The sequence below is a fragment of the Lepidochelys olivacea genome (assembly GCF_965140295.1).
Source record: "Lepidochelys olivacea isolate rLepOli2 genome assembly, chromosome: 1".
Classification (NCBI taxonomy): Eukaryota; Metazoa; Chordata; order Testudines; family Cheloniidae; genus Lepidochelys; species Lepidochelys olivacea.
Window position 1 is genome coordinate 171,291,472 of NC_140411.1, and position 20,422 is coordinate 171,311,893.

At 42.7% G+C, this 20,422-nt stretch overlaps 1 protein-coding gene across 4 annotated transcripts in view; it reads left to right on the forward strand.

Moving 5' to 3' along the window:
• The window catches only part of APP (amyloid beta precursor protein), a 295,623-nt gene that overhangs the window by 229,624 nt on the left and 45,577 nt on the right, over positions 1–20,422 (forward strand). For all 4 annotated transcript variants that reach the window (XM_084634832.1, XM_084634833.1, XM_084634834.1 and 1 more), the window contains 2 exons: positions 5,767–5,895; positions 7,374–7,473. In XM_084634832.1, the coding sequence (XP_084490958.1) occupies positions 5,767–5,895; positions 7,374–7,473 (229 nt within the window). The remainder of the gene's footprint in view (positions 1–5,766; positions 5,896–7,373; positions 7,474–20,422) is intronic.

Here is a 20,422-nt window from a genome sequence, read left to right on the forward strand (position 1 = left end):
TTATATATACACAGAGAATATGAACCAATACCTCCTCCCACCCCACTGTCCTGCTGGTAATAGCTTATCTAAAGTGATCATCAGGTGGGCCATTTCCAGCACAAATCCAGGTTTTCTCACCCTCCACCCCCCCACACAAATTCACTCTCCTGCTGGTGATAGCCCATCCAAAGTGACAACTCTTTACACAATGTGCATGACAATCAAGTTGGGCTATTTCCTGCACAAATCCAGGTTTTCTCACATCCCCCCCACCCCCATACACACACAAACTCACTCTCCTGCTGGTAATAGCTCATCCAAACTGACCACTTGGATACTATTAATTTGGATACTATTAATTTAGGCTTAAATAGAGACTTGGAGTGGCTAAGTCATTATGCAAGGTAGCCTGTTTCCTCTTGTTTTTTCCTCCCCCCCCCCCCCCCCCGGTGTTCTGGTTTAACTTGGATTTTAACTTGAAGAGTGGTCAAGTTACTCTGAAACCTGTCATCATTACACAGCTAAGTCTGCAATAATAAGGCTAACAGTTAAAATTGACTGGCCTGTGGTAAATTTTGTAGCTGAATTACATTGTAGTTAACTGTCTCATCATCTGAATTGGACCAAGAAAAACAGTGCTGCTGAGTTGGTGGAAAAATATATAGTATTTGGGTGCTAACAGAATGAGTTAAAAAAAGAACTTATCTTAGACTTAGAACTTATCAGAGAGAAAACTTGTCCATAAAAGTATAGACTAGGCCACTCTGGCAATTAATTTAAGTATAAAAGATTATAAATATGATTGTAGAAAATAATGCAGTATATATTCTATAATATTGGAGAAATAATATGTGATCATGTAATTAGACTGTACCATACGGAATACACAGAAGGGGACTAAGTTTTGTTTGTTTCTAAAAGGGCAGGTGTTTGAATCTGCTGAAAAGGTCAAGGTAGAAGATGGGCTACTGAGTAGGATGTAGGTGAAATAGTCAAGAGTGCTTGATGAGCACAAGTTATCGTACCACTCTACAATTTATTACATAGATAACCTCAGTTTGTTTGAGTCTGCACACACGCACACTTTTCTTCGTAACATATAGAAAATGTGAGCATGTCCTTGCTTGTAAGAAAGTCTCTGTGCCAACCAATCAGGATTTTCCAGTGTTCTGAAATCAGAATTATACAATATTCTTAATGAAATAAGATGTGTTCAAAATGTTGAGGAATTCGGGATGCTGCTTCTTAGGAGGTAATTTAACATTCTTGTTACTGGATTAAGAAGAGTAGCTGAAAGGGCCAGTCAAGATAAATATAAGCATGCGGATGAGGAAAGTCAATTTGCAAAATCCAGTTCGCTTTCTGATAAAAGTTAAATGAGATAATTAAAAAAATAAGGTTTTGTCAATTATTCTCGCTGGACTGTAATGAAAATTATTCTATAGGGCTCAGACAACCCCTGCTAGCTGCCTTAAGCAGTTTATTAGCTGTTTGGCATATAGTCCTCCAGCAGGTTTTTTTTAGTAATAGTAGTATAGCTACAAATGTATAAAAAGAAAAAAGAATCCTTAAAAATAGGGAGCAGAATTTTCAATTGATAAATACTGTACCCAGTGTTTTTTTCAATAATTATCAACCCTGCAGATTAAATATTAAATATAAGACATGCGGGGCTGACTCAGTGGTCTGGCAGCAGAGCAGTCTTAGGCAGAGGAGATCAGAGTTCAGATCTTGAGATTTAAATGATCAGATAATATCAACATTTTCATTTATGCTTTAATTTGAAGGTCTCTTCCCCCCTCCCGATGTAGTAATCCATGCCCCAACATAACAATAATCCGTCCAGCTGTAGGAACTGGTCCTGCATCCCTTCAAAATGGGTAATTCTCAGTGAAGAGAATGGAGTTCTGCATGTGATAGGATTGCAAGGATTTGGCCCGTGCTGCAGACTTAGTTTTTGTGGGGTGGATTCAAGATCACTTTAATCCCTCCTTAAAACTCAACTCTGCCAAGACGCCTACAAGATGCTATCTGCTGAGAACAGCTATGCAGAAAGTGAGCCATAACTAATGTTCATTTTGCTAAGACATGCTCCTTTCCCTGTCACCTCATTCTCTGTCTCCTCACCTTCCCCTTGTTTGCTGCATCTACCTAGATTATAAACTCTTTGGGGCAGGTGCTGTCTTTTACTGTGTCTTTGCCCAGTTCCTAGCATGATGAGTTCCTGATCTTAGTTGGGGCCTCTAGTTACTATCGAAATACAAATAACATTGAACTGATCTTTAGAGACAAGTACCACCAACCCATTCTTTTATATGCACATCTCCAGCACCAGCAGTTACCAATTTATTATATTCTGTTTCCATTATCATCCTTGAAAAGTAATTTTACTTTTCTGTGACCAAAATTTTGTTTATAAAACATATAGGTTATTTGTGGTCACAGCCACACCCAAACAGGCAAAGCTGCTACTGTGCTTTCATCGCTTCTTACTAAATTTGACAGCTTTGTCTAGAGTTAAGTTTCTTAAATTTCTGGCATCAGACTGGGGAGGGGAGGGAAAAGGCATGAGTATGATTATTCTTTCTTAGACAACTGAAGACTCTGGAAAAGCAGAACCATCTGCTGTACATTGGATGTTCAATAGACAATATCTCATTTGTTTTGTTGAGCCCAAAGTAGAAATGACCTCACATACCTCCTTTTAGCCAGGGAAGCTTGTAGATTATTTGCTCACAGTTATGCACAGGGAGTTGGTGGCAGTGACAGGAATATAACCCAGATCTCCTGACTCAGTCTCTGGTAATAACTACTGGACATCAGGCAAGCCTGAATAGTTTATTACATATTGTAAATAAAATGGCCACCTGCCATGTGCCCGGGGTGCTTCTGCGTTGCCCTGCCCTTTGTTCTCTCTCTTCCAGTCCCTTTTACAGAGATTCCACACCCTTGCTCATCCAGACACCACCCTGGGGCCTGGGCTTATTCAGACGACAACTCAAAAGTAAAACTCAAAGTTCCAAAAATCTGTCCCCAAAGCATGGCTCTGACCTCAGAGCCATGGGGAGCGAAAGGGTTCCTTCATAAAGTTCTTTCTTTTGAGTTATTAGGGGTGACCTGCCATGTGGTTCAGCTTGCAACTGTCCTGCTCAGAGCTGACTCCCATGTAGACTTCCTAGAGTCAGCTCTCCCAAACAGCTGCTTCTCTTTCTCTTATATGGAACCATCTGCTGAGGCTCCCTCCCCACACCAGGTTTCTCTTGTTAGCTCATGGAACAAGGCTGATCCAGGCTTCAAATCTCCTGTAGGCAGCTCCCTCTCACCCCCTTTGCTCTCTCACATGTACTTATGGGGATGAACGTTGTGGCAGCATTCAAAAAATTCTGTTTTATAGATAGATGCAATCCAACTCTTCCAGTGATGGCTTTGTTCACAAGCTCCTAGCAATTGGCAAATGAACTTTGAGTCAGTGTGAGACAACAGAATGTTTCACAGCATCAAAAACTCTCCTTAGCTTTAAATCACACTTCTTCAGAGTCCTGATTTCCTAACCTTCATTGTGCTGTTTGATAAATAAGTAGACCATTTGTTACTGTCCAGGTCTTACCTTGGGTCAGCATAGTTAAAAACAAACCTGCAGGCTTGTTTGAGCACATGCAGACTGTCTAGTGCTTTTTTTTTCCTCCATTGGAAAGAAACTAAGATGTCATGACTGTACGAAAACCCCTACATTTAATAGTTCATTTGAGGTCTTGTGCTTTTAATTAAGTTTCATGTGCAAACATCCAAGAGTCATTTCTTGGCAAATGATGCTCTAGGCTCTCATGATTTATCTGTTGTATCCTCCCCCTGTTAGTAGTAAGTTTTGGGCTTTCCTCAGTTCTTTAAATAATTACACTTAAAGTATGCTGCCATGTTATGCAGATGGGGCTAAGTCAGAATAAGTGGTCCTTAAGAGGGATTTATTATTGCTATAGCAGTAAGACCTCTCTTAGTATAGTTGTCCCAGATAATGTAAATCTTCCTGGATCTTACCATCACAGTAGACAAAAATATGTTGAGGGAAAACAAGAAATATGTCCCATGACATTAAACATGAAACTTAAATGGAGAGTCTCTTCAAGAAATAGAAATTAAACTGTCTTCTCTACCCTAGCCTATTTTATTTTTATATATATTTCTTGAGGCAAAGAGATCTGAAATGTCAACAAAGATAATCTCACTTCCTTTCTTCGAAGTTCCACCATTGTTTTAAGTCCCCGGTGCTTCCTTCTTCTCTAGCTCTGTTTCTGTAATCCTTTGACAGTTGTTGTTTCAGTTCACGTTGTCCTTACTGCAGCATTCATAAGGTTATTTACTTTTAGGGACTTTATCCATAGCAGGAGTCTGCTGACAGTTTATTTCCAAGACTCTGTACCACTAATGAATTTCAGTCCTAAAGCCAATAAAGCTTCCTTTGACTTTGGAAACAATTTTGCATTTTTTTTTTATCTCTAGGCTAGAAATGTCCTTAGAAGAGATTTTCATTTTCTTTTTTCTTTTCTAAAGATTTTTGAAAACTAAAGAGATCCTTAACTCTTTGAACACTGTACATCAGTGTACACATCCAGAGTAAATTTCAGCAGGCTTTATCCCTATAAATGAGCACCTGTCCCAGTCTTCTTCACACCTTCTGAACCCATTCTTGATTCACTCCCACCCTACTTCTCCAGGGTGGAGGTGGGAAAATGGGGGTCTGGGGGTGGGGAAGGAAAAATGGGAACCTAGGAGGGCAGGGATCTGGGTTATGAGGAGGGAGAGGATAGAGATGAGGGAACATAGAGACCCTGGCTTGGGAGGGCATTGGGGGAAAGGGGAATGGGAGTGAATACAGAAATCCTGGCAGGGGGGAAAGGGGAAAATGGGGAGCATCGGGGGGGAGTAGGGAATGGGAGGGCACACAGAGCCTCTCTCATGGGGAAGGTCAGTGGTATGGGTACAAATCCCCTTGACATGAGGGACGGGGTGAGAAGACTTGCATGGAGTCCATGAAATCTAGGGAGATGGGAGGGTAGCACACAGGGAGCTACTGAGAGGGAAGTGAAGGAATGCAGAGAGTCCCTGGTGGATGCAGTGTGTTTGGCCTAGACAAGCTGTGGAAATGTGTGAACTCCTAGTTTCAGGTAGGCCTAGATTATCATGTTAACTAGGCACTTCAGAGTGATTAAGTATTGCTGACACCAACAGTAAAACAGTTACTGGGTACATCTACACTGCAGTTAAACACCTACAGCTGGCCTGTGCCAGCTGGCTTGGGTTGTGGGACTGTTTAATTGCAGTGTAGACTTACAGACTGGAGGCTGGGCTCTTTGACCCTGTGAGGTGAGAGGGTCCCAGAGCTCAGGCGGAAGCCTATACTGCAGTTAAATAGCCCTGCAGCCCGAGCCCCGTGAGCCCAAGTCAGCTGGCACTGGCCCGCTGCTGTTTTTAATTGCAGTGTAGACATACCCATGGAGAGAAATGTAACAGATGGAATTTAAACCGGGCCGAGCTGGACACTCCCAACACTCTCTAGTTGTCATATCGATCTGTAGCCATTGCCCAGCTGCATAAACCTGCGATATACTGATCAAGTGACTGGATGTTCTTCCCAGTAGTTGCACCTTCTTCAGTGGACAGGTGTTGCAAGCAATGACTGTTTTAGTGCTTTGTCTTAGGAGCAGCCTCTGATCTAAGGTATCCCAATGGTCAGATATGCAGAAAAGTGTGTTGAATTCAGAATTTTCTCCTGCTTTTCCTCCATAGCCTCGCCACGTGTTCAATATGCTGAAGAAGTATGTGCGTGCAGAGCAGAAAGACAGACAGCATACCCTCAAACACTTTGAACACGTCCGCATGGTGGATCCAAAGAAAGCTGCCCAAATCAGATCTCAGGTAATAACTAATAAATAAGGCAAGCAGCATTTTGAACTATTGCAAATCTAGTATCAGCAAATTTAAATTAACTTCTGTCTCCTGAATATACACTGTAAACTGTGATACTATCTGCTAAATATTTGACTCCCTCTTTTACAATTTTCAATACAATAGGGTCTCAAACATTCTGACCAGGATTTCTGTAGCCATTTGTAAGGGTACTTTGTGGTGCCCATAAATATAAATTGTGCATTTTGCTTGTGTCTAACACACTTTTCAGCTGAGATCACTGTATTTCAGGGAACATCAACTGCTGAATGTTTGTGCAACCCTTGATACATTTGTTTTGGAACAGCTTTCATATTTTCCTTGCAAATTACATAGAACAAAAAAGAAGCCAACAGAGATGTAGCTACTTTCAAGATGCCAATTAAACTTGTAGACACAGTGGCTGAGTTTGAAAATCTGTGCGGTAATCTGTAGAATCTGCTTTTTCTTTACCGATACCATTAATTGGAAACTCTGCCCCAGCTGCGATTCTTGAACTGATCAAGCATTGCTAGCAGCCAAATTACACCCCTTTGTTTGACACCCCTTAGTTTGAACTTCTGTGCCAGATTTGGAAGTTGAGATCATATTGTTTTAAAATCACTGGAATCTGAAATGTTCATCTCTAACTAGCCCCTGAAAAAACCTTAAAAAAAATCACCCTTTTTTTTTTTTTACCTTTAATATGACCATTTATTTTAAAATTTGGATTACTTTAACACTGAGCCTGTGTGCAGCTGAAATTCGCAGCATACAGGCTTCCTGGTCAGATTACATCATCCATGATGCACCATGGTCTAGCTTCTTAGTGATGGGAGATGGTGCTTCATGGGAGTCCAGTGAAATGGTGCATCATGAGAGAGGAAGGTCAGCTGGGAAGCCCAGCTCATAGAGAATGAGGACATGAGGTAACAGAACAGCTACCCCAGCTGCATTTCTGAATTGAATAATTTTGGCTTTTGGATGAAATCATTTTGGTTTTGGAACATTCTGTTTTTCAACAAAAAAAAAATCAAAATTTTACTCAGAAAGCAAACACTTCCTGTGAAAATGTTTGTTTAGTCAAAAACCCAATTTTCCATCAAAAAGCAGGTTCAAATTTGACCACCTTCATTGACACCCTCGTCTCATTCAGTCCTTATTCACATGTTAGGTATGGACAAGGATGCTAGGAGAAGATGTGAGCTCAGATGCAGGGACACAAGAAGGGGCCAGACAGCAGAACCATTGCCAGAAAGACTGTTCCTTTGTCAGCTGCTGGAGAGAGCTGAAATGTGCAATAGATTTCATGACTGGAGACTTGCAGAATCCACAAGGCATGCTTCAGTGTGTTTATTATACTTACTTCCTCTGAAAACTGTCGTGCTCTGTAATATATAAATCTGCAATGATGACTGTAGGTAAAATGCTGATGATTTCCCCCCAAAATGGATCTTCTATTTCTGTAGGTTATGACACACCTACGTGTGATATATGAGCGCATGAACCAGTCTCTTTCCCTTCTCTACAATGTACCAGCGGTTGCTGAGGAGATTCAAGATGAAGTGGGTAAGTTAACTGTTTGTTTTTTGTATAAGAATCATAACAATCTAGAAAGGAATTGGGTCTTAATCTTCAAATAGAAAAAGAGTTAAGATACAGTGCTTCCTTTTGTCTATAGTGAAGATAGCTAGCAAATAAGAGGACAAACCTGTCAATGTTTTAAAACTATAAATGGGGACATTTCGGGAGGTGTAAAATATGGACGTATCTTTTAACTTGATTGATGTACTCTGGACTACGATGAGCTTTCTAGAGGGACTGAATGGAAAAAGATGATTCATATTTTGCTTTCATAATGGCCTCTCCCGCCTACATTATGTTTCTTTGAAGTGGCTATCTTTTTATATAGGACTTTAAATCTCACAGAACATATGCAACAATGTCTTCACAATTTTTGTCTGAGTGTAGTAATTTACACTTGGCACCCACACACTGTAAAGAAATCAGGGACAGCTGTTGACTCTTGTCACCACTAGATTTGGGAGGATAACTGATGGAGATCAAATCATGTTTCTTCCTTTTGGATATTTAATTCAATGTGATAAATCTAATTCAGGTGTCTTGGGAAGACCCCAAGCAAAATATTAACTTGCCAGGACTTAAGCATCTTTTCTTTGACTGATCAATAAAATGCTTCCAAGCTGGCATATTTCCAGTTAAATTTCAGCAATTCCATGTCACTCATTTATATGACATGGGAAATTTGAGAATGGCAATGAGTCACACCACTGTAGAGTAGATGAAAGTTAAATGGCCTAGAGGAGCCATGTATCTAAGTCCTCCATGAGGGTTTTCATTGTGCTAGGTTAAAACTGCTGATTCTTCTTAGAGTGATGGTACCTATTATATTTCACTCTGGGTTACACATGTGCACCATGTGCCTGGAGTCGGAGAATTTGAAAGTGTCTGTTGGTCCACGCATGCGTCCTGGCTCCCCGTGTGCTTCCATCTGAGGCAATAAAGGGCTGGGTAGACCAACCGCATCTTCAGTTCCTTCTCACCACCACATTGTCCAGGTCAGAACCTTCAGTGTCCTAGTCTCTGACACCGTTCTAATAATTATAATTATATAGTTTTATCAGATTTAGTCATAGTTTTGATAGTTTAGAATAGGGTAGAGCTCAGGGGTCTTGACCCACCCCAGTACCCCATTCGGGTACCAGACTATGCCCAGAATTCCAGGATTCAAACCGTGTCTCCTCCCTGTGATCCTTGTTGGTCAGCGACAACCACCAATGCTGCCTCTACTGCCTGAGAGAAGTTCACATCATGACTAGGCGCAGTATTTGTCAGTCTTTCCCCGGCCACACCCAAGAAGAATGAGCACTGGGTTTCTAGAAGTATCTCATGGAGATGGTCATGAGACCACAATTGCACCCAGGCCATGGAACCCCCCCATACATCATCCTGAATGAAAGAGGAGCATGCCTCCTACTGCTCTTAGGTCTGACTCTGATATCAGAGGAGCCACTCCCACGGACCCCACAGCAAGGCCTAGTCAGGAAGTTAGGAAGCACACCCATAAGCATGGGACTAAGTCTTCCTCCAAATCCACCTCAAAAAAATTGGACATTCCTTCCACCAACTGGGCTCAAGGGGACATAATATGTACTAAGTCTCACAGAAGAAGATTCTTAAACAGTGGGATCCACTGGTTCCATGCCAGCAGTCCATCAGTAACACTGTTTCCAGTGCCTCATAAAACCCGAGACCCCCAGGCACTAGCAAAGATTTCATTGAGATCCAGATCCCTGGCTGCTCCTCAAGATATCTTTGCCTTTCTTTCCTCATCTCTGGGCAAAACTATCATCACCGGCATGTCCGTGTGAGGCTGGGGAGCCCATATGGACAACCGCATGACACAAGGGACACAGAAACCTGGAGAATCCAGAATGCAGATCAGTATTCTGGAACTTCTTGCGTGCCTTCCTTACTGCTCATTCTTTCTTCCACTCATTCGCTTCCATCATGTCCTGATAATGTCAGACAACACCACCACTATTTTCTGCATCAACAAACAGGGGCGGAGGTTTGAAATCCACAACTATGTGCAGAAGTGGTCAATCTCTGGAACTGATACATCAGCAATCAGATTACCCTATTCCCAGCCTACCTTCCAGAGCAGAATGTGCTCGTGGACTCAGTCAGCAGACACTTTGCAATTGACCACGAGTGGGAGTTGCATGATGGAGTATTACACAACATCTTCATGCAGTGGGGAACTCCAACCAGACAGACATTCGCTTCTCAAGCCAACCAACAAGTGTGCCACATATTGCTCCAGGGGAGCCCTCAGTTACTCTCAGGGTGATGCTCTCCTTCTTTCCTGGTCAGACCAGCACAACTGTGTCTTCCCCCCACTATTGCTCATACCTGAGGTGCTACACAAAATCTGACAAGACAAGGCGACAGTCATCACGATTGCCCCCTTCTGGCCCAGACAGTTCTGGTTCTCCAACCTGCTGTACATGTCATCCCGTCCGCCAGTTATCATTCCTAATTTCCCCAACCTTCTGACCCAGTGCAGCATCAGGATCAAGCATCCCAATTTATGACTGCTCCACCTCAGAGCATGGTATTTGGACAGGCATCAACCCTAGAATGGGCGTGTTCCTTGGCAGGACATTCTCTCTAACAGGAAAGAATCCACTAGGCAATGTTACTGGGCTAAGTAGAAATGCTTTTCCTCTTGGGCACAACAAAAAAACTGTTAGACCAGAAGCTGTGGAGATTTCCCTTATCCTGGATTACATTCTATCTTTGAAGATTTTGGGTCTTGCCCTCAGCTTCTTGTGGGTCCACCTTGCGGCAATTAGCACGTCCTATCCTCCTACGGAGGGTTTCTCCATTTTTTTACACCCGCTAACTGCTAGATGTTTGGCAAGGTCTCCTAAGAGCCCTCCCACCTCTCCAAAATATTACACCCTAATGGGATCTGAATCTGATACTCACAAAACATCCCTTTGAGCCACTGGCAACCTGCTCCATGTCCCTCCTTTCCAGGAAGGCTGCCTTCCTTTTAGCCATCACTTCAGCTAAAAGGGTAGATGAACTCAGAGCTATCATGGCAGATCCACCATTTATGGTATTTCACAAGGATAAGGTTTCCTTACGCATATAACCAACATTTTTACCAAAGGTGGTCTCACGATTTCATCTTAACCAATCCATTCACTTACCTGTTTTCTTTCCAAAACCGGACTCATCAGCAGAAGAATGTAGACACCATTTCTTTGATGTTTGATGAGCCTTGGCCTTTTATCTGCAGAGAACAAAGACAGTTGGGAAGTCCCCAAGACCTGTTTGTTGCAGTAGCAACCATGAGATTCTCTCAGGGAACATGCCATCTCCACCCAGAGATCACCCACAGTGGAATACTGTAGTGACCATCACTCAAAGAAGAAGAGGTTACTCACCTGTAACTGAAGGTTCTTTGAGATGGCGTGGTCCCTAACTGTATTCCACTGCCTGCCCTCCTTCCCCTCTGCTTCGGATCTGTCAGATTCACAGAGAGAAGGAACTGGAGACATAATTGGTCCGTCAACCTCCTTTATTACTTTGGAAGGAAGCACGAGGTGAGTCAGGGTGCATGCATGGACCAACAGAAACTACTTGCAAATTCTCCAACTCCAGGCTTAATTCATGGTGAAATACAGATAGGGACTGCATATCTTGAAGGTCCTCCAGGTACAGGGAGGTTGAAGTCTATTGAGCTTATTCCTGATACTAAAGAACTCAGAATCCTTCTGATTTTGAGTACAGATCAGCTTGAAACCAGTACTGTGTCAAGTCTGTATTGTGAAATGATTCGTAATTCTTTTCCTAAACCCATGCAAAAAGAATTCTAGGGTATGTAGAGAAGTAAAATATTAATAAAACTTTGTTGTTACACTCTTAACAGTTCCAAGGCCAGAAATACTGAAGTTCCCATTAAAAAGACAAAGGTTTCATGAAATATCTTTTGTAAGAAAGAATTGGCTTAGAAAGTCTGAATCAATGAAATAGCTTTATAATGTCCAGATCTGAACTTATTCACACACATAGTCTATTTTAATAATAAATTGCCAGCAATAGTGCATTTGAAAATAATTCTTCTCTGCAGCTGGAAAATTGTCTTGGGTGCAATATTCCCTCTAATTTTTCCCATCCATGTGTGGAATGAATTTTGTTATGTGCACAATGATTTGCAGCGGGGATGGGGTGAGGGGTTCGGAGTGTGGGAGAGGGCTCAGGGCTGGGGCAAAGGGTTGGGGTGCGGGGTGGTGAGGGCTCTGGCTGGGGTGCGGGCTCTGGGATGGAGATGGGGATGAAGGGTTCAGGGTGCGGGATGGGGCTCAGGCCTGGGGCAAAGGGTTGGAGTGCAGAGGGGTGAGGGCTCTGGCTGTGGATGTGCAGTTCAGAGTGTGGGAAGGGGGGTCAGGGCTGGGGCAGAGAGTTGAGGTGTGAGGGGATGAGGGCTCTGGGGTGGGGCCAGGGATGAGGGATTTGGGGTGCTGGCTGCCCCGGGACCACAACGGGGAAAGAGGACTGCCCCCAGCCCTCTCTCCCTGCCGGGGTTGGGTGCTGGGGAGAGGTGCTTCTCCCCAGCCGCAGCAGCTCCGGGGCCTGGGGAGAGGCCTTTGATAGGCTGCTGCATGCTGTGCAGCCACGCAGCTCAGAGGGAACTTAGCTTGGGTGGTTGATTTTTTTTTATATAATTTTAATTCTCTGCATGATTATTTGTCTACTGTTTCCAGAGCTACAGTTTACTGCAGAGCTCCTCGTGAGCCATTTGTGCCTTGAGGAATTAACACCCCATCATTTTTATTAAGAGACCTAGCCCTGTTTAACATAGTTTTTCAATAAATTAACAAACAAATGCAAGCCTTCCCCAGCCCTTGAGACTCCTGACTGCGTGCCCAGTAGAGAAGGTTTATCAGTGGAAACCAGATGTCCTTTTTTCATGAACACACAAGAATATGTATGTAGCAATAAGGTTCATCAGGGAGTTCTGCCCTTAACCTGGAAATCCCTTAGTATCCTTATACTGAACCAAGAATTCTAGAGTAGTTCTATTGGGAATTTAAATGGCTGAGTTTGAGAGGTGGTGCCTCATCCAAGTCTATAGTCCGCATTAAAACCCAGGAGTTCCCAGTCTTTGGTCCAGTGTTTGAACCACTAGACCATGTCTGTATTGTGCCTGGGATACTGGCAGATGCACAGAGAATCTTCTGTTTAACAGTATGTATAGAGCCCTGCAAATTCGTGGATCAGATGTGGATACAAATTTTTGTATCCGCACTGGGCTCTAAGTATGTAGACCCTTGCAGAGACTCTTGCATTGAGATAGAGAATCCAGCAAGTTCACAGTGTAAGTGAACCAAAATTCACTGAAATGGATTGTGGGAAATCAGGAGATTTTGAAGATGCTCATGTTGAAAAATGTATGGATGGAAGGTGATTTTAGGTCCCTGAGAGAGAAATACAGGAATCTGTCTTGTCCCACCCCTTTGTCGTGTGTGCAGTGCTTTGACTGCATTGGTTGACTTCCCTGGAAGAGAATTATATGGTTGAGGGATCCAAAATAACAAATCCATTTCTCAAGCAAAAGCAACCCAGCGTTCTGCACATGGCAATTTGTCATTAATACATGCAGTGAAGAAGGTGGCAGGAACTTAGTTATGGTACAGTTCATATCAATTGCAGTCACTGCCTGCGGTGGTTTCTGACAACTAAGCATAGTTGTTTTTAAAAAAATTAAAATAAAAAAAATCCTTGCACGTATAGATATGTAAAAAGACCTGTGCAACACTGGGGAACAAAGAAAGCGAGCAGCCTTCTGTATCCTTTCGCTTCTTAGTACTTTTGTTGAATATTTGTATATCGGAGTAATAGGTGCCTTACATGCTTATTTTCGCTAGTTAGCTAGACACGTGCTATAAAAGTCAATTTCAACAATAATAGCAAGAGCAGTGCTGGTATTGATGCTGGCTGAATACTTGCCCTTGGTGTTGGGAAAATCAGTCTGTCTCAGAAACACAATACTAGTGAGGACTAGAATCCAACTGTTTGTGTCTTGTGACAACACTGGGAGACACATAGGCGAGTTATTTGCCCAGGAAAATACATCTGCCTCCCTGGATCCCAGTGGTCTCTCAAAGGATAATGAGACAACACATGCTACAGTTCATACCAGGTCACAGTCTGTGACTGACACAGCCCACAGCGTTGAGCACTGCTATTCAGAGATGGAAATACATTCCTTGGATGTATGAGTGGCCTTGAGAGTCTGTTGAGAACAGTACTATTACACCCACAACACACAGGAGAATAAACTATCTGATTAGCTTAAAATTTGTATTCTCCTGACCTGATACGTTTAGTGTAACATGCAGTTTGTATAAGACATCAGGCAGAGCAGTGGTGGGGTGTAGAGAGGAGACGGCAAAGCCATTTTGACATACCTACTCTAAATCCTCATCTATTTAGAGTATTTACCAGTGTATGGAAGGAAGCAACTTATTCCCAGGAATGGTGCAGCAGGCACAGATTCTGAATCTTATAATGGTGACATTAGAACTTTGTTTATCAGTCAAATATGCCAAGGTCAGGCAGAATGTTGTTACTACTTCTGCTGTGCTCAGTTCTCAAAGCAGCATCTCTGGTTCCCAACTGGTGCCCTCCAGTGGAGCCAAAAGCATGATCTGCACCCCAGCCTGCTAAGGCAGTGCAAGAGGAAGGGGTAGGTAAATTGAGAGGAAGGAGTAGGTAAATCTGATGCAAACTGTAATCCTGTCCCTGTGTTCCTTTTCTGCTGTGAACCCCTGGTCTTGAGCAACATGTGGCGGGTTACAGCAAGCTGATGGCAGGGGCCAGACAAAGTATTTCCGAACAAAAGCACTCCCAGAATTGAATGCACAGCTCAGTGGTTTGAGCTCTGGCCTGCTAAACCCAGGCCAGTTCAATCCTTGAGGGGGCCATTTAGGGATCGGGGGCAAAAATTGGGGATTGGTCTTGCTTGGAGCAGGGGGTTGGACTAGATGACCTCCTGAGGGCCCTTCCAACCCTGAGATTCTAGGATTCTATGACTAAGCGTTTTGCAAGATCTGAGAAACCTGAGCTATTTCATGAGTTTGGCGGCTCAGCTGTCTGCTGCTGAAGTATTTTTTTTGGTTGGGGAAGAAGGAAAAAGATCTTAGGAAAGGTTTCTTCCCTCATACACTGATAGATACTTCCTGTTTCTGAGTTGCTCTTGTCTTCTATCTTGATTACTATTTCGAAATAGGAAAGCTGGTAGAGAATGATAGGTGATCAAAAGAAGTATTGGTACCCTCTGTTCAGATTGGTGCCCTTAAGTATTTATGTTGCTGTACTATATCCTCCCCATCTTTTGTAGCTACATGATGTATTCTGCCTTGCTACTACCACTAATGTTCTTCAGCAAAGATGCTCATCCTGATTTTCCATGCACAAACTCTTTCTTTTAAACTTAATCTCATAAATATTGACATGACTTTAGGTAACAAAAGAAACTCTGGAATATGCAGACATATTGAAAGGTATGAATGGCTTTACGTTTTAAAAGAAAATTTACAAATCTGGAAAATATGAGGCACTCTGCTTTTTAACTTTCAGAGTTGATCAGAATAGAAAGGTGTCTCTCATGAGGTTTATTTTGGAATATTTTTCCCCTGGCTTAAAAGAGAGCATCTGAAAATCTGTTTTATTTTAGTTTTTTTTCTTTGAAGAGACATGGTCTAGTGTTCAAACACTGGACTGGAGACCGGGAACTCCTGGGTTTTAATGCTGACTGTAGACTTGGATGAGGCGGCACCTGTCAAACTCAGCCATTTAAATTCTCTGCCTCAGTTTCCTCACTTCGAGAATAGGAGAATATGCCTTACTTAGCTCACAGGAGCACTGGGAGAATTAATTGGGTAATATTTGTAAAGGGTTTGCTAAACTAAGTGCTTACTATGATCAAAAGCCACTAATTAGAATACTAGCCAAAAGAATAAAACTAAGGACAGGCAAAGCTGTATGGGTGGACAAAGAGTTTAAGAAAACAAGCTCCAGTTTTAAGCAAGATACTCTGGACCAAATTTCTGAATTAAGCAGATGAAACCATGTGCATATATTTGCACATGGCTATCTTCCATTCTTAAACACAGAGGAGCCCAAGTCTTGACTGGAGTCCCTAGGCTCCCAGTATAAGTAAATAAATAAGGAATTGTCAGTGTGTATTCACAAACCAGACTAGATACAATCACTTAGACGAGGGATCGGCAACCTTTGGCACGCGGCCCGCCAGGGTAAGCCCCCTGGCGGGCCGGGCCAGTTTGTTTACCTGCTGCGTCCACAGATTTGACCAATCGCAGCTTCCACTGGCTGCAGTTCGCCGTCCCAGGCCAATGGGGGTTGTGGGAAGCGGCACGGGCCAAGGGATGTGCTGGCCACCACTTCCCGCAGCCCCCCGTTGGCCTGGAGCAGCGAACAGTGGCCAGTGGGAGCTGCAATCAGCCAAACCTGCGGACACGGCAGGTAAACAAACCAGCCTGGCCCGCCAAGGGGCATACCCTGGCGGGCCGCGGGCCAGTTGCTGATGTGTGTGCACAAACACCTAGAATTTACACTTGTATAGCAGGTATTTGTGTACATAAATTACACATGCAAATATGCACACACTTAAATTTGAAAATGTAGCCTTTTTTGTGTGAATACCATATCCTTCATCCCAAAAGCCGTTCTACCTATGAAATTTCCACTTTGCCAGTTGTCTTCTTAAACAACCTGAATTTCAGAGCTGCTTCAGGATATGCTTAGAAGCTTCTAATCTGGTGAAGGTCTTTCAATGAAATATTTGACACTCACAATGTTGACATCCCATTCTACCCCCAAAAAATCAATTAATTTAAAAAAAATAAAAAACCATACCCAAGCAGAGTTTTACCTCAAAAAGGAAGATGTGCTAGAGACTACATTAATGTCGTTAGGGACTTTGCTATTCCTATTGACTTAACATGGAAGGCACTCAGATACTACGGTGATGGACAGCTGTATCAAACGCCAAGAGAGAGATTGTGCTTGAGATTTCAATAGCCATAGTCCATCAGAGTCTTCTAAAATCAAGCATACCCTAGCCCCGGTGGAATATTATCAAAGATAAGCAGATTGTTAACAGACTACAATGGACTCGTTGAGAAAGGAAATTAAGGGTTTGGTCCTGCCTTATCTAGCAAAGCATTTAAGCATCAGACTGATCACATGCTGAAAGTTGAGGACATGCTTAAGGGCTTTGCTATTTGGAACTAGAGTACTCAGCCTTCGCATGATCAAGCCCTAAATGGAGGCTTATTGAAGTTACGATTAGTTTGTGGACAGGGTGATCTCAAAAGGTTAAGATCAGAATCCAGAGCTTTCGGGACAGGGGTTAACCAGGCTTCCAATTAGAGTTTTGACCTTGCTAAGTAAATCTTCTGTTTTCTAAACTAAACATATTCCAATGTGAAGCTCTCCCACCTAAATACTTCTGTCTATCTCACTGCTTACATGGACTTCACCATTGTAGTTTCTGAATGAGCAAAAGTCATTAATAGACTTTATCCTCACAACACCCCTGTAAATTTTACAGATGGGGAACTGAGGCACAGGGAAGATTTAAGTGAGCTGATCATGGTCACACAGGAAGTCTGTGGCTGAGTCAGGACTTGAACCTGTGTCCACAGCCATCCCAGTGCTATGCGCTATCAACTAGACCATCCTTCTTGCCGGTTAAAGTTATAGATCTGTACAAGAATGTAGCTTTGGATTTTTTTGTTCTACGACATTCTGGGCATATAAGTAATGGTAAGCAAAGATGAGAACTGAAGAGATACAATAGTTGTTGGTTATTAGGATACAATAATAATACAGGATATTAGTCCTTCCCTTACAGAACATTACATTGGTGCTATCTTTGGATGTGAATTTATTGTTCTACTAAGAAAGGTGGCTTTTGTCCTCTTTCAGTTTCACATCTCTTCTTAAAAATTGCTTCTGCCAGTTTACTTAAGGGAATTGGGCAGGTAATACATCTTGCACTGAACTTAAAATGTCGTTCTTTTACTGGAGAACAAAAGTATGAAATTGAATCTTGAAGCTGTCTAGATTGCACATATCAGTTTAGAAAGGTTAACTGTGATGAGACAGACTTTGCAAATATATGGCTTTCAATTAAATAAAGTGGCACTGGTTCAGTGAAGCATGGTCCCTCTTATAGAAATGGCATTACTCCTTATTATAGAAAAATATTTGTACTGAATATATGCATAGAATGTGTTTAAAAAACCACAGCTGTATTAAACATGCTTAAGATACATTTGAAACGGTGTCCATCTGTGGAGTCAATATGGAGGATCCCCTGCTGCGCCAAAGGAGTATTTTTGCTCTATGATCATCTCTTCCCACTTGCGCCAGGTATCACTGATAGCTGGGGTAGACTGAGACACCCAAGCCACACACTTTATTTTTCCCCCAGCCAAGCCTCTTTATGCCAGCATCCACGAGTAGTAGACAACTAAGACAGCTCTGTGCCACCTGAGATCCTCAGTGGCCCAGGTTTAGAGCCACTTTGTGCCAGCAGAGCACCACAGACCTGCCAGAGCCTGGGCTCTGTAACTGCTGTTTCTAGTTCACACCTACTACTGCATGACCTCTAATTGCTCCCTGAAAAAGAAAACATTTGCATCATTCTGCATAAGTCCGCCCTAGGTTATTGTCTAATGTGCCACCTCAATCTCTAAGATGAAAGAATGAATCATCTCCAGAGGTTCTGGATAAACTTTCCTTCAATAGCAAATAGTAACTATTTACAGAGCATTAGAGATATAACTGTCCACAACAGTTATCTACATCTACTACAATACTCTATTTATGCTGCTAATAGTCCAGTCGCTGTTCCAGTCAGTGAGTGTCTAGAATTCTTATCTAAGGGTTTTTAGCACTGCAGCCTGTCATGCATATCCAGTATAAAAGTATCCTGGTTAGGACAGGATATGCCATTCTAACTAATGACATACAAAGTTAGGTTTTTCTCTGACATAATTCTCTGTTCAGATGTGCTCAGTGGGAGAGCACAGATAGACATTGTGTTCATGAGTAGTTGAACAGGATGATTCTAGCTAAATGTGATCTTACTTAAAAATAAATAGAAAAAGGATGATTGAAGCCATTTAGTGTTACAGAATAGACGTATTGAAGGAAACATTGCAGTTGTCTCCTAATAGTGGGCTCCCATGCAACTAGAACATAAGAACACAAGAACGTAACAAAGGCCCTACTGGGTCAGACCAATGGTACATCTAGCCCAGTATCCTGTCTTCTGACAGTAGCCAATGCCAGGTGCTTGAGAGGGAATGAACAGAACAGGCAATCATTGAGCGATCCATCCCCTGTCGTTCACTCACAGCGTCTGGCAAAGAGAGGCTAGGGACACTCAGAGCATGGTGTTGCATCTTTGCCCATCCCAGCTAATAGCCATTGATGGACCTATCTTCCAGGAACTTACACAGTTCTTTTTTGAATCCTGTTATAGTTTTGGCCTTCACAACTTCCCCTGGCAAGGAGTTCCATAGGTTGACTGTGCATTGTGTTAAGAAGTACTTCCTTTTGTTTGTTTTAAACAAACCAGTCAAGATTTTACAGACCTTAAAGGGATTGGAAATGGAGTCATTTTTCAGCAAGATAGTGTCTACCAACAAGGGACTCTCAAATGCCCAATTTAATTTCCCAGAATGACATCATCTGAGTAGGACTCCAGTGTACAGCAATGGTTTCTTGTCATTATCCTGGTCTCTGCTAGAGAACCAGCTATATGAAATGTATTGTCAAAACTACTGAAATAAGACGTACTGCATTTATCTGTATTTTGGTACATGTGGCCAGGATACTCATCTCAAGAATATGAGAGTATCCAGAATGCATTTTGCTTATAAATGCAGTATGTGCAGAACTATGAATATGTATGTAAGACCTTATGTAACAAGGTAATAGACTAAAGGTGCCCAGTTAAGATGTGTAGAATTCCGACACTTTGGTTTAAATTGGTGCCTTTTAAGTAGATGGAGTGTATCAGGTGTGACAAAGTTCCTCCTCTACCTTCGTGGGTCTTGCGCTTATTGGCGGATTTGCTCGTCTTGGAGCTTCATGGCAGCCCTCAGTTTGGCCGTTTTCATGAACCCGCGGTCCAGGTCAACTCCTCCTGTGTCTGACCAGGAGTTGGAAGGTTTGGGGGGGGCCCAGGCCCACCCTCTACTCCGGGTTCCAGCTCAGGGCCCTGTGGAATGCAGCTGTCTAGAGTGCCTCCTGGAACAGTTGTGCGACAGCTACAACTCCCTGGGCTACTTCCCCATGGCCTCCTCCCAACACCTTCTTTATCCTCACCATAGGACCTTCCTCCTGGTGTCTGATAATGCTTGTACTCCTCAGTCCTCTAACAGTCCGCGTTCTCACTCTCAGCTCCTAGTGCCTCTTGCTTCCAGCTCCTCACACGCACACCACAAACTGAAGTGAGCTCCTTTTTAAACCCAGATCTCACAGGATTGCTTTGCTATGGTCATAGAATCAGAGGAACCCAGAGTGATCAATTAAAAGTTCTGAACTGTTAATGTTTATATCTACCTTTAATTTCTGTAAATCCTTCCTTGACCCCCACTGCCACAGAAGTCAATGGGGGTCAATGATTTCTGTGGGATTTGGACTGAATCCTTCAGCATTGTCATCTCATATAAACCAGCTGATGCCTGGCTTTCTATTTTAAAGGCTGTGAGGATTTGGGGGATGTGTCCATACAATTTATGAATTCTGTATGGTATTATGAACTCTCTATGTATCTTTACCAAGCTGCAGATTCCATTTTGAGGGTGCAGCTTTTTGCCTTCTCTGTTGAACTGAAATTTCAAAGGTAGAAGGCAAAGGGCTAACAAAAGAGGGTTGTTGA